Source organism: Calypte anna, chromosome 7 (assembly GCF_003957555.1).
Source record: "Calypte anna isolate BGI_N300 chromosome 7, bCalAnn1_v1.p, whole genome shotgun sequence".
NCBI classification, from domain to species: Eukaryota; Metazoa; Chordata; class Aves; order Apodiformes; family Trochilidae; genus Calypte; species Calypte anna.
This window is the reverse complement of record NC_044253.1, coordinates 13,750,019-13,775,799: the sequence shown is the minus strand read 5'-3', so window position 1 is coordinate 13,775,799 and position 25,781 is coordinate 13,750,019. Positions and strand designations below refer to the sequence as shown.

The 25,781-nt window shown below is 38.8% G+C and overlaps 1 protein-coding gene across 1 annotated transcript in view; it reads right to left on the bottom strand.

The window, feature by feature from the left end:
• Window positions 1-25,781, bottom strand: part of CNTNAP5 (contactin associated protein like 5) — a 263,642-nt gene that overhangs the window by 58,432 nt on the left and 179,429 nt on the right. Inside the window, exon 15 of the mRNA XM_030454114.1 lies at window positions 17,882-18,082. Within this exon, the coding sequence (XP_030309974.1) occupies window positions 17,882-18,082 (201 nt within the window). The remainder of the gene's footprint in view (window positions 1-17,881; window positions 18,083-25,781) is intronic.

The following is a 25,781-nucleotide window of genomic DNA, read 5'->3' as shown; positions in this document are numbered from 1 at the left end:
GAATAATAAAAATTAGATTTAGGTAGAGAGAATCTTTATTAGCAATATTGATTCATGAAGCAATGAGAACACACCTTGTCTTTCAGCTCCCGGGTTAATACAGCATAGGCTGACAGTTAGAGAATAACAACATCTATTTACAGGGAGTGAATCTTATGAGAAAGTCATTGGGACAATGTAATTTCCACAGAGTGCCTTTTTGAAGGGTAACCACTAACTGGTTCCTGAAAGTGGCTGATAATAACTACTGAATTTCATGGCTTTAATTAAACTTAAAGAAATCAGGAAAATATCATCAGTAAACAGGCTGAATTTCCCAACTAGAATGAAAAGAGAAAAACAATACTAATAGAACTTCAATTAAAAGAGGTAATAATATATTGTAAATCACTCAGAAGTGGCAATGCCTAATGAAATCAATTAGGGGACTTTCTTAAAACTGACAATAGCATTCACAGACATTATTAGGATTTTGGAAAGGATTCTTCTGAAAATGAGATGTAAAAATTATTGGGCAAATGAGCATCTTTGGTAAGAGGGAAACCCAGAATAATTCCCCATGCAGCTTTATATTAAAAGACAGAGTTTGTGTTTGTTTGCTTTGCTTTGTTTCCTAATAAAAAGGCAAAAAAATCAGTATATTTAAGCTTCTGCTAAAGAGCTGAAAATGTCCCTGTGCAGAGCATGCGATATATTTGCTCTACTCTATAAGGCAAGTATTGTAAATAACCAAAAAATGAAATCAACAACCAGAAAAGGGTTTAGAGAATAATTCAGACATATTTCCTAGTCTTATTCTAGTTATGAGCCATCAAGGTACCTGGGACAAACAGAATAAAACCCATGGTCTTAGCCTCTCCTTCTACTTTCTGTCACATCCCTATTGGACCAAAATCTCACAGTTAAACCAGATTGTTCATTTTTTTGCTCACAAAAACTGGTAGTAGGCAGCTCAGTTGTACTGACAATGATCATAACAGCACCCATCTGGATGCCCAGCACAGCAGTGGAGAAGTCCAATTTTAAGTGCTTTGTCAAAAAACCTCATTGAACTGGATCCCAGTGTCTCTGAGGGGCCACAAGCACTACTGCAACTCATTAAACTTCTTTATAGTCCAATGTGTTACAACACATTACAGAGCAACGGCAAATAAATAACTGCTGATTTGACACTGCTTTCAACTGCTGAGCAATTCTGCTTTCCTCAATGTTACAATTAATGCCAGCAGTTAATGCCTTAAGTGGTGGAATTGGAAACTTGACTACAATAAACAAATGCCGTCAAGTTCCAACTTAAGGATATACCCAAACTGCAGCATGGTGTTGGTTCAGCTGTTCCTGTCTCCGGCTGCAATTACGGTTCTGTTGGTCAGAGCAGCAGGGGCATCATTTGTCATCTTAAGGAAGGCTGGAGTGCTGTGAAATTGGGCACTTTGGAAAAATGCAGCTGTAGCAGAACATATGTATAGGCAAGACCATGAAATGAACTGGCTCCAAGCCAGCATGTAAGGAGAAAAACAAGAGAATATAAATGAAAAAAAAAAAAAAAAATTAAAAATCGTAGAATACTGTACTCAGAAGATGCTCCTATTGATGTATCCTGACCAGCTTTAAAGGTCAGGATGACAACAATCTATCTTATCTGTGGAGCAGCTTAATCAATTTGAAGCTCTTTTTTCTTCACCCTGTTAGCAGTAACTTTACATGTTTCAAATAGATCTTCTATTTATTTTTTGCTATTTAATTGGTCTCAGATTCCTTTGTATCTCTTCTTACAGCTCTAGCAAGCAGAAGGATATATACATGAGTGTGTATATACATTCATCCACAAACTATGCTGGATAGAACATGAACTTCTCAACTATGCTTTGTAGCTCTACTGTCACTAACAGAGATTATTTATTATTCAGCTCAGGAGATGGTTTTCTGCTCCTGTGCTTGCACACTGCAGAGTGGGGCTGGGGACTCCAGCAGCTCTAGAAAATGCATCAGCACATGCCCACTATCAAGGAGCCAGCCACAAAGCTTTACAGTTTTCAGAGGCAGCACCTACCAACCCTCTGAGTGAGATCAAGGCATCTTATCCCAGTCCAGCAGAAGATGTCCTGGCCTTGTTCATTGATTTCTTGGCAGCATTGGAGCACAGCTCTTGACTCTTGAAAGAAGCCCTGCTGCCACATCACTTGTAAGGATCATAGCTGTAATGAGTATATCAAATCCTTTTCTCTAGTTTTCTTTCTTCCCACGAACATACAGTCAATTTTATTTTCATAGTAATCAGTCTTGTGTTTGTTCAATCTAATTTTCAGTAATTGAGATCACTACATCTATATGCCTTCTGTATGGTGAAAGAAAGAACCACCATTGGAGCCATTCAGTCAGCCTGCAAGCTTCATGAAGTACAAATCAAGATCTTTACATACAATGTCACTTTGTGGCACAGGGCTTTCATCACAGCTGATGGAAGACAAACCTTTCTTGTGGGATGCATCAAGGCTGTGAATAAAACTCTATCACATATGCCACCATCTTTCTTTCCAAGAGTGAGGCTCCTTCACTGAATGTACCTTGCTCAAGGAAAGTATCGCCTACTACAAATCCTGTCTGCTGCTGGTTTGGAGTGATGTAGGCATCTCCCTTGTGGTGTTGGGCAGAAATAATACAACAGAGGCAGGCAAGTCTCTCTAAGACTGGCAGAGGATTCTGGCAAGGTATAGACTAATATATGTTGTTAGAATTCTCCATCAGCTATGAAAAACGTAATATGAGGTCATTCACTTCCATTTAACTGTGTACATCATTTGTCTGCTTCTTTTCAAGACACAGAGCCCCAGAGGGCCTGGGGTCAGAGGAAACAAAGCTATGCATAAGATCAGACCCAACACTCCTGTTTTAGAGGAGGTCTCAGATCGGAAAAAATGGAAATCCTTAAGGGATATACAACTTTGAAAAATACATGAGTGCTCCTCCCTCAGGCCTCTTTTTTCTATCCCTATGCCTGCATGAACATGAGCACCTCCATAACGAAGCTTTCCTATTCAGATTTACATTAAGGAATTAATAAATATAAGTTACACATTTATGGCTGTAATACATTCAAAAGATTATGCTTTGTTCTCACATTTGAGGAGCAGAACAAATGCAAAGTCAAACGTTACCCTTATGCATGCTTCACTATAGAACAGACTGCATAAACAATCAGCAATATGCAACCTCTTGTAGAGAAAAGTGATAATTTTCTCTCACACCCCCCCCCCCATCTCAGTATTGCTTTTTTTTCCTCTCACCCTCAGACAAATGACATTTTGCAACACTGACAATGTGCTGAGTTTATTCTTCAGCTCACATGCAAGTGGTCAAAATAAAGTACAGATGCCCAAAGATTGGAGGCAGCTGTATTATGCTACCGATTCAGAGATACAGAGAACTGATGCATGCAAAAGAAGCCACCCTATAGTACAGGAAGAAATTAATTTGGTTTTCTTTGGTTATCTTTTCCATATTGTGAGTAAAGGTTTTAAATGTACAGCTTTACTTTTAAATAAAATACATAAATGACTCCTAAACAGCTGGCCTACTTAACACTAATATGTAAACATCTGTTCACATTCGTACATGCAAATAAGTACAACAGCTAGCAAGTCTCTTAGGCTCAGATTAGTCTTTATCAAATCCTCCCAGAAACCACTGGGGTGGAGGCCAACAACTGTGTGAAGGGGGAGGAAAGGGAATTCTTAAGCTTTTTCTGGAGAATTGATCCTTAGAGAGAAGATGGATGATGGAGAATACCAAAAAACTCAACTCCCATGTCTTCTATTTTTCAGTATGCTTGCTTTAATGGAAGTTTTCTTTCCTGTCTCTTTGTGGAGGTTTCCTACTTCATCATGTATTGTAGCAGCTTGCTATATAAATGTGTCAAACTTTTATTCCCCTTTATTCAAACCATCTTTTCAAAGTCCCAGGGATCCCAAGCCTGCTTCTGGTGAACTAAATGGGATTCTTGACATTGACATGAATGGAAACAGGATTAGGCTGGCTGCATGTCCCATTAGATATGCTATTCTATAGCACCCTCTAAAATTCTGCTGAACTCTCCCTTTGAAGCAAATAAAGCAGGTAAACTCAAAGGCCATGAAATGTCACTATTACATTTCAACACTTAAACTGAGGTACCTGATGAATTAGCCATCTTCTTGCCAGGCATCTTAGAAAACTGCAGCTCCCAAGGGATTTCCCCTGGCCGTTACCACTTATTGCAAAGTCAAAGTGAGAAAGCTAAGGTTATTGTTTTGCCTCTGGAATCAAAATATGCTGAGAGAGCATGTTATTCCCCAGACTTACCGGTTTATTGCATTTCTAATTCACACCTAAGGTCACCATATGTCAAGTGAGCATGCATTGTGCTACCATGGCTACTGTCATCATTTTAACTCTAATGCTAAATAGTCCTAGACTGGAACAATACTGTTTTAGAATCAGTGTAATTTAGTGCTTATAGCTGAAGAATGCTCTCCTGATTAAAGATGGAAAGTTAAATGTTCTGGTTTCACCTCTGGGTTTGTCACACTCTCCAAAATCACACAAGTAAGTCACTCGCTTTGACCTTCCTTTTAACCTCTGAAAGAGAAAGAACTAAAATCCACAAATAAACAAAATAAAAAAGCCATTACAGCAAAAACTGTGTCTTTTGTATTGAGAAAGTTTAGTGCGTGAATCAATCTTTGATGGAATTTCATTCAATACGTAAAACTACAGATGAAGTTATAAATCAGTTTCTTGTGGCTTGATATGATTATGCCACCATGACAATGGTTCCCTCTCTGTAATGCATTGATGTGAATTTGACCACACAATTGTCATGTTTTGTCTTTTAAGTAGTCTTACAGTTAAGCAGACATAATTGTCCTTTGTGTGTTGTCTTAAATATATTTAAAAATTGAATGCTTTCATCACATTATACCTGGGACACTTTTTCAAAGCTAATTTCTATGTCTGAATTATTCATAACACACTTCAAACAGGCTCTTCTGGATAAGGTAATTGACCTTGTCTGCATGAAGCACCTACTACCTTGCCTTGGGATAATTAAATCTATGATGCGGTCCATTATTTAAAGGTAATGTCTTTTCATTAGGTTAGACAATATATTATCACTCAACTAGTCACCTAATTCTGCATTTAGCACATTCAAGTTTTCACTGTTTTGTCATAGGTTACACTCACCATAGCAATATCACACATTAAGTAGCATGGTGTAACAGTAAGGATTCCTCTTGATAAATGACAGCAGGACTTTAGCAGGGCTTTGAGGCCTAAAATTTCAAGATTTAACTCTCTACTTGGAACCTCAGTTGGATATGATTTTTTTTTATTCAGTGAGTGAAAACAGTAAACTGTGTCTCTTCAGACACAATTGTACTTGTACAAGTGTACACGTACTTGTACTCAGGCACAACTAACATACCAGGTGACAGTAGCTATGCAAATTTACATCTTGTTCAGTGGAAGCACTTATGTGCTGTTGAAAAGTATGATAAAACACATGTATTGAATTCCATGATCTAAACAAACTGAAGAACTTCTACAGAGTGTTCTTTTTCTGTGTAGAGAAACCCTTCATTGGCCTGTGATCCAAAAATGTAATTATCAATGCTGGCTGTTGCCCAGGCTAGCTTTGAACCACTTCAGTCTTCCCTGTAACAGATCATTAGGACTCAATTCCCCACCACACACTCCCTCAAAAGATGTTGCTCAGTGCAGATGACAGTAAACTGACTATTGCTAATTTTTTTTTTTTTTTTTTTTTTTTTTTTTTTTTTTGCATATGCATGGAGAGAAAACTTCTGGGAGAGAAAGCTAAACAAGTGAGCACCCAAACCTCTTCCAGTGCTTCAAGTACTCTGAGTCACTTTGGTGGAATAAAGCAGTTCTGAATCTATTTTAGTCAGTCACTGACAAAATGTTCCTGCATGGGTGAACTCTTGAGTGGCAGAGAGATCTGAAGAAGCTCCTGCATCAATCCCTTTCTTGGCTCTGAAAAATGGCCAGAGACAGTATTGTAATTTATATCGCACCACTCCAGTAACCAGGCTTAAAGATGCTTCTCCACCCCTTTCTACTCCAGTTCTGCAGGCTATACCTATCAGAATAGGAACACAGCATCGGCTTTTTCAATCCATTAGTGCCAAAGTGTTTAGATTCTGCAAATACTTCATTAAAAGCTATGGATGAACTTGTTAGTTTCTATACATACCTGACTTTACAGTGTTTCTGTGTACAGTAGTTTGTTTTACACTATTTTAATGAAAGATGTGGTAACTAAGGAGTTAATCCACCAGCTTCCTTGCCTAAGTCAGTACAAATATACTGAATCCAATGGATCTGATCCTGCATATCTTTGAGCTTTGTATTTTTTTCAGTTGAATCATTCGATATTGTAGCTTCTCTCAAGCTGTCCATTAATACAAAGTTATGATTATGCTAGCTATTCAAAGCTTTTAAATCATGTTACACAAACACAGTTCAGCCTATGAATTGTTTATTTGGATTAGATATTGTTTGAGTGTTCACTTAAAGTTACGAAGCAAAGTCTTAGAACAGCAATAAAGACAAGGGCATCAAAAAGACTTCAAGATGTTAGAGTGAACACTCCCTCTAAAAAACTTTGGCAGAATTCCTATTTGCATGAATATTCAAGAACAATCTGCTCATGCCTCAGGAACATTTCTGCCAACACAAAAAAACTCAGTATTGTGATTCAGAATAACATTAAAAAAAGATTATGAAAATTATCAAAGTGAAATTGAAATGAAATTCCAGTAGGATAGAAAAAAAAAATAGCTGCCATTTATAATTTTCCATCAGTTAATACAAAGTAGCCAAGGAAAGTATTATCCTAAGCAAAATCACCTGCAACTGCCCTGTCTGCTAAATCATATTTCATAATGGTCGACTGCTTTCCATTGTGTAACCACATCTGTGTACTATACATTGATAGCTTCTGTCACTATAATATGATTATGTTTACCCATTAGTTTCTGCTTTTGTGCCACAATCCAGCAACTACAATATTACAGTGGTTCTAATGGTCTGTTTCACTTTGTTCATTTACCTATTAATTTTGGCAATGGCATATTTCATGGAACATAAATTTCATCCTCTGAAAACACGACAACCTGTAGTACAATACGGTCAGACAGATTCTGGAGTTTTGTATGGAAGTAAAATGAAATGTCCAGGGTGGCATTTTGGAAAGAACATACCTCCCTCTGGAGGCATCGGTTCTATCTAAGGTGATTACTTCTGCAGTAGTAGAATGTCATTATTCACTCAATAAAATTCCATCTCTATTAAGCAGGTACTTCTAATGTTCTGCAGATTGACTGGTGGCCCTAGTGTGTCTCACAGAGGCAGTAAATGCAACACAATCTCTTTGTCTGAATCCAGAACATAAATGTGCACTGGGAGAGAAGTGACCTAGAAAGCTAGCACTGCTTTTAATCTGAAGTTTCTGGAAAACAGGACCCCAAAATAGAGCCTGAAAAATTCTGGTTGCCAGGGGGACCTTCCCTAGTTCATTGACAGATATTAAAATGGGAAACAATGGACAAAACTGACTTTTCACTAAAAGAGAAAAAGCCATACAGAGCTGAAACAAAGTCTACATCAGTAGAAGATGACCATTTCTAGAATCCTATCTTCTGCTTTTATGTTAGTGGTCAGTCCTGAAGATTTCTGAGTAACAGCCCCTAAACTTCTGCGATGTAACAAAATAGTTTCTGGATAAAATCTGAGGGCTTGAAGTCATGGTGATAGTGGGAGCTAAACAAACACTAGTGTACAGAAAGCCTTTAGCGCTACAGGAAAAAAAAAAAAAAAAAAAGAAAAAAAAAGAAAAAAAAAGTAGCCAACAGTAATTGTCTTGCACCAGTCCTGACAATGATCCGTCTATCCCAACTGGCTAATTACAGTCAACTTTCATTCTTCCTCCAAACCTATCTGCACATATCTACATAAAAATACAAGAGAGCACTCTATATTAATAGATAATTTTATGCACTATACTGACCATTTGAGTCAGCAGCTAAAAGACAAGTTAAAATAAGTACTTAAATTAAACATATCATGTACTTGATATTACGTTTTCTTCAGAACCACTTTTCAGATCTCTGTTCATTTTTTAAAACATCCAATCACAGGCTTGGACTCATCAGTAAAACAAACCTGTCAGAGCTGAATTAGGTTCAGTAATACAAAACTGAGAAAAAGAAACTCCAGAAAGCATTATCATCTTACCAACAAGTGCCAACAATTTTGATGGCATTGAATGAGGCAGCCTGAACAAGAAGAAGAATAAGAACTAGCTCCTGATTGCAGACTAAACTACTGGGAGCACTTTTCATGCACTATGAATGTTAATATATCGGAATCACTACATGTTGTAAATTAGGTAATTTTAAATTTTTTTGGCAAACCTAAGATACAGGGAAAGGGGAACACACAGGGCTACTTCAGATAGGTGTAACAGGGGTCATATCCAAAAACAAAGGCACTGTTTCTTAATTACACCGAGTCCCCTCTTGTCCTTTAAAGAAGACAACATCGTTACCATACAACTACACCTTATACTACAGTAGCAGGTATGACAAGACAACAGGTAGAACAGTTGTACTGGTCACTGCGTAATTACTGTGGGCAAGAAACTTGGGATGAATTCTAGCATTGAATTAGCATTACTAGAGAAAGGCTCTGAAGACCAGATTATAAACCCCTGCCTGTTGCATCTGGCTGTGTTCAGACCAACATGGCTAAGCTACTACTTTCAGAATGCATTGCGCTCTCTTTCAGGTGAGCTGATTTTTTGTCAAGACTTCTATTAAGATAAAAGACAAGGGCTGTCCATATGGCAACTAATTGTCTAATAAAGGAAGGAGGCTTGGGGTTCTCACACCAAATATTGCCTCAGAAAAGTGAAGAAGAAGATGTGAATGCTTGATCCATGTTTGAGACTGGTGATACTACTTCTGAGCTACAGTTCAGAATCACAGTTTTTTTCCCTGACCTTATTTACCATCCCATTATACCCCACCTGCATATCCCATTACTTCCCTTGTAATCAGATAAGTACATAAAAATTAATGGAATCATGCTTTCCTTGCTAAATCCATTTAACTGTGTCGGTCACTGCACTACGAAAACCAAATGGACCTCTAAGGGCGGATGTATCCATTCTTCCACCAGCATTAAAAGGGCAAGGCACAACTCACACTTGTAAGTGCAAGACTTCAGAGCTGTTCCTCTGGGAAGGAACACTTTTCAATGGTTCTTTTCTGTGGCTGCACAAACTTGCCCATTGGTCTTAGGGTTGTACTTTCAAATATACCTAGTGTCCTATACCAGTTTCAGGCAAAATTGTCATCAGTTGCAGCCTGATGCCTCAATTTTCCTCTCTTCTAAACAAGATATGAAAAATAACTTTAAAAGAGGACTGTTCAGATTAATTGGTTAACCTTTCTAAATGGTAGCATAAAAAAAAAAAGCAAAAAAAAAGCATTACTGATTTTTGAATTCTGCTCCTGAGAGCAAAGCCGACGCTGCTTTGAGTCCTGAGCAGCTGAGACAGGAACACACCCCTTGGCTAAATAAGTCTCCTCTAAGTCTGAGCTTTTCTGCTATAAAAGAGGTCTGGAACAAATTCAGGCTCAAAATCTTTGTCATTTGTGTTCTCAGTCTTTCTGGCCCAGCAGATAACGAAAATGGATTTGAAAAGGGTTGTTTTCTTCCAGGTCACCACAACTTTCTAGCTACTTGACAAGTCTCAGACAGATCTGATGGTCCCTAAAGCAGTCTGTGTTGGAGGGAGCTAAATAATTCTCACTTGCTTTTTAGATGCAGAAGTACAAAACTTTTTTCCCCTTAAAGGTTTGCAGATGTTTTTTTCCAACCATGCTTGCTTTGGCTCTATAATTTGGGATATTTTTACAAAGGAGAGTAGAAGACACTCAGAAGAGATACTTCCATGTTTGCCTTAACATCATATGGTTCACATACATAAAAGGTGGAACTAAATACTTAGGGAAGGCTCTTGCTCTTTTGTTTGAAGACCAAACACAAAGTATTATGATAACACAGCCTCTGCTGATCCTCCTGGTTTATTCTCCCCTGTGTTCTTCCTTCTTTCCTTCTTTTCCCCATCTTCCCATCTGCTGTCACACTTTCAAAAATAGTGAATACATTTCCCATAGGCTGTCTTCACAATGTAATGGGGGTAGAATTCCTGGCCTAAAGATGTACATGCAATGAATCCGAGCATATCCCACTACATAAAAAAGTAAGATTTGACTTCTTTTTCCATTTGCTTACATCTTCTTTTCTCCTAATTACATTATGAAATTAAATTATGCCATTGTTCATTCCATGTATAGTCTCTCAACACCTCTCTTTTCCTGGATAGGTCAGATTAAAGCAAAATCAATGCATACGGGCTCTGTCCCATTCACTTGCTCTATCCAATCTGATTTTCAGTGAGTATCTTTGCATGTACTTTGCACATACTTCCTCAAATCTATATGAGAGTCAAATGAAGCCAAAAAACACATTAAACTGAGAGAATACATAACCAAATGCTTTGCTGTCCTCAAAGACAATGTTAATAGAAACATAAATTTCTTCACTCATGTGGCATCTTGGTTGAAGAGGTTAGTTGAAAACTCTTCAACTTACTACATTTTCTGTTCTCCTGACTCCAAACACATCACTCTCTCCACTGGCCCAAATTTGACTAAGAAATTGGTTTAGTGTCAGTGAGACAGTTTGTGTCTAATAGTGCTCAAGATGCTCAAAGTAGGACAGCTGCACAAAGCAGACAAATGGAAGTGTTATGAGAACACACCCCCTGCTGTGGCTCTAATGAGGGAGAAGGCACACTTTTCTGCTCAGGCAGCAGTCCTGCTTGCTTTCTTGAATGGTGGACAGGTTGCTGTCATAGCTAATGACCCATTAATATAACAAGCCATGGATTAGCTGTTTGGTTCTAATTGCCATTATTTATTTACTGTTAACAATACGCTGAGTAAAGAAGACTATCACTGCACATGATGAAGGGAATGATGGCTGGGATGGCCTGAAAAAATTAAGTTGTGTGTATAAATAGCTTATACAATCCGGTTTCTCAAGTCAGAGGTGTCATTAGGCTATGTTTCTGGCACATGTGTGTCTCTATCAATTTCCAAACTCTTACTTGGGCTGCTGAATTTCCTGACCTCAAGTGTTTGTGGTAGAAGCACTTAATACCATCCCATAGGTTTAACAGGCTGGCACAATGATGTGATTAGCGATTAGCTTCACTCCAAACCAGAGGTTCCTTGGGAATAGAAGTCCCAACCTACTGGATTACATCTTGCAGCATCAGTTCGCAGCACTGACCTCCTTACAGCAGTAACAGCTCACACAATTCCAGATTCCAGGCTCAAATTCTGTTGTCTAGGTTTACGTTTCATTTCCCTGTCCTATGTGTCTTCACTGAAACCCCAATACCTGCTTTCTGTATATTGGAAGAAGTACTTTCCATGTCAGATCTATTCAGACAAATTACTTTTCTAGGTAGACTATAAAAAAAGAACAAAAAAAAATAACAGAAGTATAATTCCTAAATTAAAAAAAAAAAAAAAAGTAATTCAAGGGAGAAAAAAACACAACCACAATTTCCAGTGACAGCAGAAGTATGATGGACTTATTCCACAGGAACAAACAGGAATTACCCATGCATGCTCCTTATTCACTACTCCTTAAAAGCACTTTGAGAAGTGCTTTTTCATTTGACACCCTGTGCCTGAAGCAGACACAGATAATGGTGCTCCAGTGCTCACTGAAGGAGTCACAGGAGACTTGAGCCTTTCTGGTGTCACTCCAGAAGTATGCCAGGAAACATTAATCCTGTCCTGTCCTGCAGCAGGGTTCAAGGAGATATAACATTTTCTTCCCACTGGGTTAGACGCCACCCACTGTATGACTGACCAGGAATTTCTTCCCATGTTTTTCCCATGGCTTGGCTTCTTGGCTGCATTGCAATCTCTGAGAAGCACAACGGGACTAGAGGAGAAGTAATGCAAGCAGCTGCCATTCCTTCTTTGGCAGCTACAGCACACTTTAACTCCCTGCCAGTCAGGAGGGATTATATATGGCAAGGGAAGTAAAGGGTCAGAAATTGGGATAATGATATTGCCATTACTCACAGGTGCACACATGCTAGATGCCAAGTAAGCAGCAGGCTTTTTCATTCTGCTTAGACCACCTGTATTATAATCAGTTGCACACTGCTAACAATAGAGCATCTTTAAAACCAGCCTCTAAATCTCTCCCTACAAATAAGGGGAATGTTGCATTACTCTGGTGAACTTTGTTCAAAAGTCTCTAAATATGGCACAAGTTATCTAAAATTGTGCTTGTGAGAAGCTGTCAGCACTGACACTTTGGACAGGAGAAACAAGGTGTGGTGGTGGAAACACAGATGGCAAGTCAATCATTCTCAAGAAAGGGTTTCTAATTACCTACAATTAATTACAACATACAATCTACAGCTGGCACCTATCCACTACTCCCTTCAATGTGAACCACTTTTTGGGGGCAGATTGCCCTGTTCCATTATTTTGTGCAATGAAAAATAGTCTCCTGGCAATGCAGTAACAACTTAAAGTACCTGTAATGATAAAATGAAAATTATATTTGAAAGGTATAAAATAATAGTGGGCAAAAGCCCAATGGTAAAAGACTGCTTGTTACAGGTCTTTTATGTCACCTCATGGTACATCTATGTAAAAAAACTTCATCAGAACTCAGGTTTCACACTTCTTTCTCCATAAAGTTTATATAAAGTGGTTTTATAGCATTTATATAAAGTGATGTCCCTGTTATAGGAAATCTTGGTGCAAACCACACCTCAAAACACCTGTGGGCCATTGCTGATGAAAAAAATATTAGAGCTTGTGAAGGTCCAAGGACAATTAAAAGGACTATAAAAGCACTGGATGAGTGCAGAACTGTGATTCACCACATCCTGCAATGTCAGAACTCAGTACACTGAGTAATACATTAGTTTAAAACACATTTAAAAAAAAAACTTTCTGTACGCAGCAAGTAAGGAACTCCTGGAGCTTGATTTTCTAGGAGGCTTCAGAAGTAGATAATATAATAAAGTTCAAAAAGTTATTATACAAATTTATGAGCAACAGATCCACAGTAGATATTAAAAGGGATTGGCAATAGTGTAAACTCTAATCCCCTTAACAGAGCAACTGTGGGTGATAGGAACATATCAAGGGATGTGCTAAAAATCAACCAGTCTTGCATACTCTAAGCTGCATCTCTCCAGCAGCCACTACTGAAGGCAGGACCCTGCAGGTCATATTTTAGCACCTTATGATCTGACATGACTGGAGATCTCATCTGGAACCAAAGAGAGAGCCTGCACAGATGAAGAGCTCTAGCAACATACAGGGCATAGATCAACCACTACTGAACTATCTCGGCAGCAGAATTAAATCTCAACTCAGAAATCAGGACAGGCTCCCTGCTGTGAGGCAGCACTCCATCTTTCCCTCAAATATCAGAGTTATAACATGCAAATACAGTGGTTCACATGTGAGGGAAAACAGGTCTCTGGTGTAAGGGGTCACAGACCTGGAGGCAGTACATTGTACAACTCAGCACCAAGGCACAGGTCTAGCTAGGGGGCAGAGGGGAGAAGAAGAGTTGGTAACCTTGGTGCAAGTCATCTAATATGGAACTGACAGATCCTAAGAGGGACAGGCAGAAAGTTCAGGGAAGAGGTGTGCAGTTTAGGACGGATGTTTGAAATCAGAGCTTGAGGTGACATGGCACAGGAATTCTACTGGAAAAAGAAAAATAAATAAGGCAGGGGGAAAAAACACCACCTAAAGTCATTTCTATTTCTTTGATTTTGCTCCAGGACTGATCTTTTCTCAGTCCTTGCCCACACAAATGTGTTATGAACTTGACAGACTGTCAGCCAAGTATTGTAAAGCAAGCTATCCTGCCACTGATAAAGCCGTCAGTGTGTTAAGTCCTTGATATGGTGGATGTGAGGCAGCTTTCCAAATGTTAAGCCTTTGAGTACACCCACTGCTTCTAGAAAAATGAGCAAATTCAGTCATAGCCAAGGGCTTATTCAGTTAATAGTGTTGTTGTACCTTCAAACATCTTATATGTTAACAGTTTAATTAAACATGCACATGCACACATGCGCCTATCCTTGTGCACATACCCTTTTCCTAGGTATTAACTGAGATGCACAACAAAGAAAGGAAATCAGAGTCCCAGGAGTCTTTCTTTTCAGACTCCCAGAATCAAGACAGCACTTTCAGAGGTAGCACACTTCTCTCCTGCTAGCTTGTCTTGGTCTCTGCTTCTAAGGATGAGGAGGTGGTAAAGTCTGCAATCTTTTGCTAAGAGTGTGGATGACTTTCCTAATTAACGCAAGCTGCCAGATTTACTCCAGTTATGAGAGTGTCTCTCCAGCAGGCATGGAGAAGTCCCAAGAGACTTAAAATTATTGGTCATAAATTTTAAGTTTCATTTGTCAGCATCATGGGAAAGCCATTTATTCCTTTAATGAATAGATATCTATTCTGATGTTCACAAATGTCCTGAAAATCTATCTGATGGCAGAGATGTACAAAAATGCAGTTCAGGGCAATTTAATTTTAGTTTTCAAAGACATGCTTGTAGCTAAGCCATAGTATGACAGTGAGAACTGATAAGGCTGTTCCAGACAGCAGGAGGTGGAAATGAGTAAACTCCTTTGCCAGCTGCCAGATTGCATGTCTGACACATTGTAGATGTAAATCCAAGTAACTCAACAGGGAGACTATGCTGAATCACACCTGCTGGGGATATGCCTGTGTCTTCAGGGCAAGAGGTAGTAGGAAGAGTGGAGAGACTAATTCCTTGATACAAACTGGGACAATTCTATGCAAACCAGGAGTCTCCCTTGGTTTCTCTGAGGCAGCTCAAAGTGCCATGATTGTCCCCTTGCCCAGGCACATATATTTTTTCTGGTTTTCCCCAGGTCAAAGCCAAAATTGCTCTGTAACAAGGTGCATCTTTGCTGAAGAGTAATGTTATGAATGCAAAAGGAAAAGAAATGGTTTTGTTACTTCTCTATAAAACATGACAAGGATGTGGGGCTTTGGTACTACCAGCTGAGATATCCTAATAATGTATTCCATCTCCTTGGAAAAAAAAAAGAACAACGGCCAAAACAAGAGAAAGCTCAGAAATGGATTAGATTCCTTGCAATAAGGGGAACTTTTATAGCTCTGTCAAGATCAGATGTACCTCTGGGAGATGCTTTTCCATCAAGCATTCACTGCTGGGCTTAGTATAGAAGTATTAATGAGTGGTGATGTTCACCAGGCTGGATTAGGTCATGTAATGTTTCCTGCTGGCCTACAAATGCAGCCTTGCAATCAATGCATGTGCATTGTACATTGACTTCTGAAGGATGAGCTGAAGTGTGGTTCATTAACCAAAATTATACATTATGATGACCTGGCAACTCAGAGAGAACATAGTGCTTCAGGCATCCAAAAGCCTAGGCTGAATTTAAAAAAAAAACCACAAGTGTTGACTTTTGTTCTGTTGCTCTGGCCCCAAATCAAACTTCCTCCAGCTACTTCTGAGCATAAACAACACAAGTGAGAATCTTCTGCAGTCAGTCCAGCAAAACACCCTGGTAGTTATTCACACTTGTAGCTCTTCCAGTTTATGAATGAAAATTCTTTGGAAATCTATGAGACATCAATCATGTTCAACACCACTGGCTCTCTAAGCTCTTTGATAATGTAGCAGCAGCTTACCTCAAAATTAGTACCAACTACTACACCTATTTAAGACCTCAGGGAAAAATTGCCTTTCTATCATTTAAAAACACAATTCTCAGATAAGAACACATTGTAACTGTACCTTGTAATTTCAACAACAACTTATTTTTCAGTATGTGCTATATGTTGCCCAAGTTACAGCCTTAGGATATTGAGAAAGTTCAGGATGAAAAATTGAAACTGTAATTAAAAAGCATAAAAAAAACATACAAAAGGAAGTGATGTGAACCTTTTCAAAATTTCAAATGTTTCTCGAGCAAATTCTTTCACCAATCCTGTAAGAATGCCTCGTTAGCACCTATTGAGGCCTAAAACTCGTCAGACCACCTCCCCGGCGCCTACCGAAAACAATAGGGAAATTAACAAATAGATAAGGAAAAGTCTGTTCCGGGAAACCCGTGAATTTCTTCAATTTATGCAAACGAAGACCCCCTCCTTCCTCTCCCCGTTTTATTTTAAAAACCCAACAAAAAAGAACCAAGCAATCGGCAAGCATTCGGCAAACATTCGGCGAGCCAGCAAGCGACGGACAAGCCACCAGAGCAGCTAACTCCAGAAGCAGCCAGGAGCCAAGGAGCAACCAGCCCTGAAGGCAAAGCCGAGAACAGCTCCGCCGCGGCCCGGACTCGGTAACCCGATCTCCTCTCTTTACTTGTTCTCTTGTTCCCTGAAAATAAATCCCTATAACTTGTTAAAATCACTAAGTATTATTATTTTCTTTTGTAATTCTGCGCGTCTCTGAAGCAGTGGCTGGTTTTCCTCAAACAAAATATTAAAATAATAGGTCGGATCGCGACAGGAAGAAAAAGAGGAAAAAATATAGTGTCTACCACATGCATAGCACTGGATTTCATTCCTTTTTTTCTGATTAATCAGCTGGAGCTGTATTAAAGAGTTCAGAGCTGTGCAATTCTTGTGTGGTCAACTGTCAGGACAAGAGTGGCATTGCAGCAGCTGCAAGAATGCAAGCTGGGCTGCTGAACACCATCCCCACGTCCTCTCCATTGAGGAGTCAAGAGTCACAACTTTGGTTGTCAGGAATCATCTTAGCCAGTCTGCCAGTTGGTAGATAGCTTTAGCCCCAAAGCAGGATAATTTATGTACTGTCAATTTACAGAAGATTATAATTTTTTTTTTCATATATATACATCTCACTAGGCAATGTATTTTAACACATTAGGAGCTTCCATTCCAAGATCCCCTTTTTAAGGCTTTCAGTGGAATTTCTTCTAACTTACTAAGAAATTCAAGAGATGCCAATAATCAAAGAATCACCAGGACCATACAGAAATTGCAAGTAACCTGATGAGACTCTGAAGACATTCAGAAGTCTGCCCTTAAAGTTATTCATCTCTCTGGATAAGCAAATGTAAAATCTCAAACCTAAGAAGTAGTTGAATGAAAGGCAGCCACCCTGAGTAGTCACTGGAAATTTGGTACCACAGAGAGACACAAATAAATCAGACCCTCTGGTTTCTTGTTGCTGGTACATTAAGCCAGGGAAAAAACCTTCCCCTTTACCACAAAGGGAAAATTAGTTTTGCTCCAGAAACTGTATCACCAAGCACCTCAGACATCATATTCAGGCATGCAGGATTCAGAAGAGGGTGTAACTCCCTCTTCTCTAGAAACATCTAGAGCAATCTGGATTCTTTCTATCTTTAATATAGAGTAAAAAACCATAAAATAATAAATACAGCCATTTACCATCAGTTAAACAGTAATTTTTAGTAGTTTCTCAGTTTCAATTGTAGAAGCTTTAAGAGCATTAGTGCACATGAACTTACAGAGTGGAAGATCCTCTGCAGAGCTTTGACCCTCTTGCAGAGGACAAGCACTGCCCAGTGGCATCCAAGAAAGTGAGACATTTCACCCTGTTCTGTATTGCTACTATTAATTTTGACTTGGTTTGGTTTTTTTTTTTCCTTTTTTTTTCTGCTCAGTGACAGTGCTCAAGAAAGATTTGGGATCACAGCACTTACTTGGGGTATTGAGGAGACGTGATCTTCTGCAGTGGTAAGCTGCCTCCTGTTCACAGTACTCTGCACTGCTTATCATGGCTTCGAGTTGCTCTGCACTGCTGTTGTAGTTAAAGGACATGGTGTATGGCTTCTCTGGATCAGCTCCTTGGACCCTGGTCAGCCCTGTGTTGTTATGCTGCACTGAAGTCCAGATCTTATCTTCTGTTAAATGAAAAAGGATTGAATGGGAAGTTAACAGCAGAAAACTTGCAACAGGCAGGGGGGGGTGGGGAAAAACAAAATAGTAATTGAAATCTAACACTATACTGCTTCAGAAAGAGCATCAGTAGGACTCTGGACTCTGAAACAGCCACTTTGTGATGAAGACCAATTACTGGTCAGTGTAGCCCACACCCCTGTTTCTCCCTGAACCAGATCAAGCAAACACTACAGAGCCCACCAAGGAAGAGAGAAATAGCAAACTTCCCAAGAACCATGGAAGATCTTCAGCATCTTCTATTACCAGGTATCTGAAAAGAATTAGAGCCTTTTCATCTGGTTTGGCAGCGAGATGAAATAATAATAATGTGGCTCATAGGAGTGACATTCTTTTTGCAAACAGCTGTACCTGAGAGCACATAACATACAGCACAGAACAGTAGCCGATAAGGTAGAACAAACTCACCAGACACAGGAACCACAAAGCTAAAACTGAGGAATGTTCTTACTGCCCAGCTAGAATACAGATCACTCCTTTTACTCGCTTTCCAGATTTTTCTATATGTAAGATGATAAATGCTCTGCTTAGATGATGGTACAGAGCAACCTCGGATGATGAGTTGGCATCTGTAGTTAACTATAAATGCTGATGCTTTTGCATGCTGGGGAGCTGATTCTCATCTCCTTCATTTGATTTACTGGCAAAGAATTTTGTAGGTAAAACCTAGGTTTAAACCCAACCTGAACCTTAACAACCCAGCCCATGACCAGTACTGGGGTAGGCCTAATAAGGAGATAATCACAATTAGAAGCAATTAGCTTAGTAGGGAAGCTGTTTCCCAGCTGGTTCTGGTGAGACAGCAACAAGGACAGCCTGAACAGCCAATCTGCCAAACTGACCCAGAGTAAAAGGCAAACTCTTTAATGAGGATTCACAGGACTGAACTCTGCATGTGCTCCATCAGGAGCACATCCAGTAAATTATATACCCAGTAAATCTCACTAGGAGTCACATCCAGTAAATTCCCTTCTAATCAAAAACACTGCTTGCCTAGTGATGATACAAGATAGTGACAAGTCAAATTTTTCAGGAAGTAAATTTCGGTTATTTGATGAGGGGAAGTTTTCAATCTCACTTGCAGAAACCTATGGACAGTTACAGAGAAAAGAGGCAAGATCTAGACAAAAGGTTCCTATTTTGTTATTCATGCTTCACCAGGGAGCCCCTGGATAACGACGAACTGGATCCTTTTAAATCAATCTTAAAAACTTTGCATTTAAGTATTCAGATGGTTTTATCACATTAACTGGTCTGAGTTCTTGAAGAGCACGAGCACGAGCCCTGTAGCTTCCTGGCCACTTCAGTGCACAGCAGTTAAAGTATTTTTCATTGAGCTACAAATATCCCACAGATTACTCCAACAGAAATCTAATAGGTGTATAAAAATCCTAAATGGACTATCTGTGCAAAGACACTCAGAGGATTTAATGGATTGTCATTACGGAGGCATTCAGATGACTGGCAAGTAACAATAACCATCTGGAGACTATTTAAAGAGGTCTGTTCAAGATCTGGCTGAAAGTTAAGGAGAAATTACTCACCCAGTAATGTATGGCATTAATTGTAAGGACAGTTTACACTCAGCAAACCATATATTCCCCTCTCAAAACTCACATAATTTCTGTGATGGTAAACAGAAAGGGTTTGCTCATAGATCTGTAATTCTGTGGTTCATTGCTGAGTCCAGGATTCTGCTTGTGGACCCTTTGAGTTAGAGCTCAAAGAAACACTGCTGTAATGTGTGATACACAAAAGTTAGATTAAAATCAAAAGAAGTATTACATATTTATTGCTTGTGAAACTTGTCCCAGTAGTTGTAATCACAGTCAACAACTACAGCACAATACCCTGCACAGTCCTGCACATATATTCCTTCCAACACAATATAATTCAATGACTTAACACACATCTTGTACATCTGAAAGTAGTGATTCTTACCAGCCAGAATCTCTCTTTTTTCTTGTTTTCTCAAGGACTGACACCAACAGAACAGATTTTTCAGAAGCAGTTGAGGACAAGCTAACTTTTATTGAAGCTGGCAGAAATTTAACCCTTGCTCACAATGAAAAATCTACTAAATAAACATCAAGTTGCTGAGACTGTAAGTGAAACACAAACCCAAGACACAATGGAACAAAGTCTTTGCTGACATTCCAGATGGGCAGTCATAAGCTCCTCCCCACTGAGAATTATTGATATATATTATTAATATAATTTTGAGATTGCAATAAAATCAATGCTCTCAATGCTCAGGAAGTACAGCAGCCTAGCACTACAGTTTCAGACTTGGGAACACCACTGTGCTTTCCAGGCTGTGGACTTGCACACCAGGAAAGATGCTGTGCTGGTACCCAAAATAGCCAAAGGCATCAAAACCTACTACTTAGGAGCAACAAAGGATTAATAAAAAAACTTATTAAAAGGAGCATGGCATAAAGCATTCGTCTGAAGAAGTACTGAAAATGTAATTAATTGACATGTTTGAAACGAGGCTGGATAAGACATCAAAAAACAATGTCAGTGACAAGGACTCAGTAAGTGTGCTGGACAGGCAATGCTTCTTTTTTCATGTCTTTCTTCAGGTCTTTCTCTTATTTTCCTCTCTGACTGTTCATTAATTTTCAATGGTCTTTTTATCATTACAGCTGAACTCATCTGTCCCTGTGAAATCTGAACCTTGACATTCAAGAACTTTATTCTACCACAGGATCTTTCAGAAATAAGAAGCTATCTACAGATTTTCCATCCTCTAGTTTACAAAAGGAGAGGAAAAAAAAAATCAGGTTTCTTTCTGTATTCAGAGTAATTGTGATTCAGAAAGTATGTAAGAATAGCAGAGAAGGGGAAGAATTCCAGAGTTATACTTTAGACATTTCCTAAACTACTCGATTAATCTGCTACACTTGTTACTTTCACAGATCAGATCTGTGCTTTGCTGATCACTTTAAAGATTCCCTTTATGCTCTATCTTTGAAGTAAACGTAATCATCAGCAGAGCTTCTCCAAAAATACATAGGTTTGGCTCACTGATCTACTGAAATTCAGAGCCACCAGCAAGCATACCTCTGAGACCGTAGAAGCAATCACCATTCAAAAGTTTGTTTCTTTTCCCAGTGCACAGTTGGTGTAGAAAGACCACAGAGAAATACATCTTCTGCTATCTTTTTTATTTTCAACAAAGCAAAAAGGAGAAAAGAAAAAAGAAAAAATGAAAACACAATGAAAGAGGCTTTAAAAGCTTGGAGTCTGAAGGAAGCCTTCAGATTACAAGGGTGGCCCAACACACTGAAGACTCAAGACGAAAGAACTGGTGACAACAATGTTAGAGGAGGAAAAGGAAGAGATTCAACCATTTCAGCCATGCTTATTCCCACTTCCCAGGAAATGAATAAGTACTTCCATTTTAGAAAGAGGGGCATGAGGCATAAAAAGCAAGGTAATGTGCACAAAGTCACACACAACCTTGTAGAAGAATAAGAGATTACGTTCACATGGCAGTAAAAAAAGCAGAGAAAGTTCCTTCTTTCAAAAGGACAATCCTTTGTTTGCACTCAGCAAATAAGCCTGAAAAGGATTTAAACTTCAGTTTGCTTTAAACAGAGTGAGAGAGCTGAAGCTGGTGTCCCCCCTGCCCTGAAGCAGAAGTGACTAAGAGCTGGAAGGCAGAAAATTCATGGATAATTCCAAAACAATAGCAAAACCACAGGCACCTGCTTTCACAGATCAGAAATCCACACCTTTAACATCCTTTCTTCTAAAGACCCTCACCATTCAGATCAAGTCTTGAGCTTTATTCAGCCACCATTTTCTCCACCTGAAACTTGGAAGCATTTAGAAAAAGATCAAACTATTTTCTCAAATTCACATGCATAAGTTTCACTAGGGCTGCTCCCAGAACACAGCTGTCTGCCTCAGAATGAGATCAAGGAATTTTAAGCTTACAGCTCTATCAGCATGTTCTCTGAAGACTATTGGCAACAACTTGGGAACCTGCATTTCAGGTATGCCTCAGAAACTATGTAGAAAACAGTAGCTGTAATCCGGTCATCCACACAGATCCATAAAGCTAGAAAGCAGTGCAACAGCTGTCTGCAACTTAACTCCATGACTTGCATATGCATTTGCAGACACCTACCTCTGGCTTTGGAAAATGGGGCTTCAAATACTGTTCCTATTCTACAATATGAAGATTTTTCAAAAGAAAGGAAAAAAAGAAAATAAAAGAAAGACAGAAGAAAAAAGAAAATAAAAGAAAAAAAGAAAAATAAAAAATAATAATAAAAAATAAAATAAAATAAAATTTTATTCTTTTTGTTTGTTTTTCTTTGTATTTTTAGACAGTGACATTGTAACCACAGATGCAAACCAAGCTGAGTTCCACTAGCTCCTCTAGACATTTCTAGTATCTGGAAACTGTTAAACTACATAGATACAGACATTTTTCCTGTATTTCAACGGAGATGTTACAGTTTTTTTACATCCGTCCATACTGTGGTTTTTTTTCCCCCCTGTTTACTCAATTTAATGAGCTCTCCCTGCACTTGCGAATTTACAGTGAGAATGAAAAAGCTGCTCTTCAGACAAAGGTCACTGTTTAGTTCTACCTTCTATTATTCTACTTTATTATTTTATTACTGTCTCAGCTTGGTAAAATTTTAAACCACATACAAGCTGACAGTCGTTCAAAACCCAGTAGGAGAATGTAGCCACATCTTCTACTGTATAACCTGGAATAGTTAAGTGCAGCCTTGAAAAGATTTCCGAAACGCTTGTTAAATTGTTCTATATTTCAAAGGTGACAATGCTTTAATTTCAGGGTAATGGTACAGCTTTATGACTTTGCAGTTTTATTTAATGGTCCAATTTACCAGGATATTATGCTTGCTTGTATTTGGTCCTAGGAGATTTTCTTTTACAGCATGGGGCTGCAATGCATTCAGCACATTTTAGACCCTCTGTTTAGCCTCACCCATCGTTCCATCATCTTGCTGGAAGCCTCCAAGTTGCTTTTGACAACACACAAATTAAATTGTGGGAAATTAGAGCAGCTGGAAAACTGGCTTTCAATGAGTTCTGTATTGTCTAATTCTCATTTTTATTCTTCAACTCGAAATATCTCTGTGGAGCACATTTCACCCATACAAACTGCATCACTCCGTTGTGATTTAGGAGGTTTGTCACAAAACAAGATTATTCAGACTGATTAAACTGCCAACAAGCCAAACATATGGTAAATGCTACATGAGAGAGAGAAAATTTGTTCTGAGAGCTCATATAATGCATGTGTTTCATGGTGCTCTAGAATGAATGCCAAATATTGCTCTGAAAGCTGTGCCTAAGCCACACAAAAGTCAGGCTCTCCTCCTTGAACACTGTTCTGCTTTTAGCTGTAGTGGCAGTTTAACCCTGAGGCTCTGACACACACCCCACAAAGAATATGAAAAGACAATTCCTTACACAATCAGCTTTAGTTCACTGACTCCTGAAGAGGCAGTCCCTGAACTTGCTAGTGCAAAACAGATGCTTCTCTTGCTGCACCTGTGACAACAGTGCAGCTTTCTCTGATTCAGTCTCCTTCATGTGAGTTGAGTTTTGGGACACTCACATAATTACTTTTCTGCCATTTCATAATGTCTGGTGATGTCTCAGAGATCTGCATGAGCCTGGCAGACAAGAAGAGGAGTCCACAGGAGATCTGCTATTCTTCTTATGGAGCACCAGGAGGCTGGGAAGGACATTTGCAGGTTTCCAACATGACACCAGACACCCGTGTCTGGGACAAATGAATCCACCTCTCACTGAGACAGCTGCGTGAGCAACAGCTTATTTGTGAGCACTGCAAATGTGGCAGGAGAGTGATTAAGCTGCAGTAACTCTTGGTTAAAAGGGAAAAGTTAGAAGAAAATATCTAGTTATGTTCTTCTTTACTGAAATTTCCTTGGTGTCCTCCTGCAAATGTGACAGTGAAGAAGATTTGCAGGACTTCTGCTGTGATACCCATCAGAAACCTGACAATTTTGCTGAAAACAGCACGGCAGCTGCTGACAGCACAATGCCTTTGACATAATATAATCACTTAACACTCTTCATTTTACAAAGTTCTGGACCAATTTATGAAAAATTCAAACCATAAATTTATAACTAGAACTACAGTGTGAAACAGGAAACATTTCAAGGGCTGAATCACGTGCTGACTTCTGCATATGTAATTGCCATAAAAAGAAAAAAAAAGTGACATCTTGGGGAAGATGGATTAATAAATTACATAGCGATGCACTGAGCAAGGAACTGAAATTCTTTTGTGGAAACCAAGGAAAAAGTGGATGCCATGTAAAATAATACTACCAATTCCACAATTATTTTGGGGAACATCAATGGCGATCCCTACTGCAAAGACTGAGGTCCATCCAGCTCTGTTTTGTTGCAGTCCCTATCTTTTGTACTCCGGTCCACTCCTTATTTACAACAATGTGAGTAAAGGTGAACTGCTACAGTATTTTCCTGTATCATACTGTGAGGGGATATTTTATTTAGACACTTCAGCTACAAAACAACTTGTATTCTCCTGAATTCAACCCTCTTTACATGTCATGGAATATGTATGATATGGAAGAATAAAATATTGATCATTTCTACCTGAATGACCAAAAAAAAAAAAAAAAAAAAAAAAAAGCTAGGGGCAATTTTTTAAAAAAACTGCAAGTATAACTTTGGCAAACTGCAAGTATAACTTTGGCAATCTGTTTCATATTTTCTTAGAATGCTTTACTTTGTCTGAGATTTAAATACAAAATGAGACAGTTTTCTGAAACAAAGAAAATAAAGATTTACTTTGCTTTCATCAGAAAAATAAGCAATATTTGCATTTTGAGAGGAGACAACAAACGGAGAAGATCTGCAGAAAGGAGAGATTTATTCTTGTTCATTAATATTTTTTTATTATAGTAGTTTGAAGAAAACAGATCTTGGGCTAGCAGTTTGGACCTAGAATAAGGATTTAAGAACTTGTATTTCCCCCATCTGCATCTCTGAAGGCAAAAAAGGAAGGTAAAAAAAAAGAAAAAAGAAAAAAGGACTGTCCAAAACATGACTAAGATCAAAATAGCCATTGATCTAGTCATGGCAATTCCTAAGCATTATTGATTTGACAGCCCAAGGTCTGCATACAGTTAAACAGCATCAGTAAAGAAGCACAGTGACAGAATGACTCACATGTACTGTTGGCAAGGCTTTCATATATCAAGGGCAAAATTTACTCTGAAGGAGATGAGGAAAGATTATTACAAGCACTTTCCATACCTGGCAGCAGAACAAGTACATGGATGTACTTTGCATCTCTATAGACTTTGCACTGGAGAATATGATTATTAGTATTTCAGTAGCACTCCAGACAGATCAATAGATTTCTAAGCAACAAGAGAAAAAGAATAAACCTCAAAATGATAGAAAGACTGCCAGACCAGAGGTTCAGAGGGTCCATTAGACATTTGTGTATTGATTGTTATCAATCACTTCAGTGGGAAGTGAAGATTAATTAATTCAACTGGGCTAATTATCAAACAATTGGCCTACGGGGAAAATTTCTTTCTCAGAGCTAGTGGTTGTTCATTACCCCAAAGCATGATAGGATACATTTTCTCT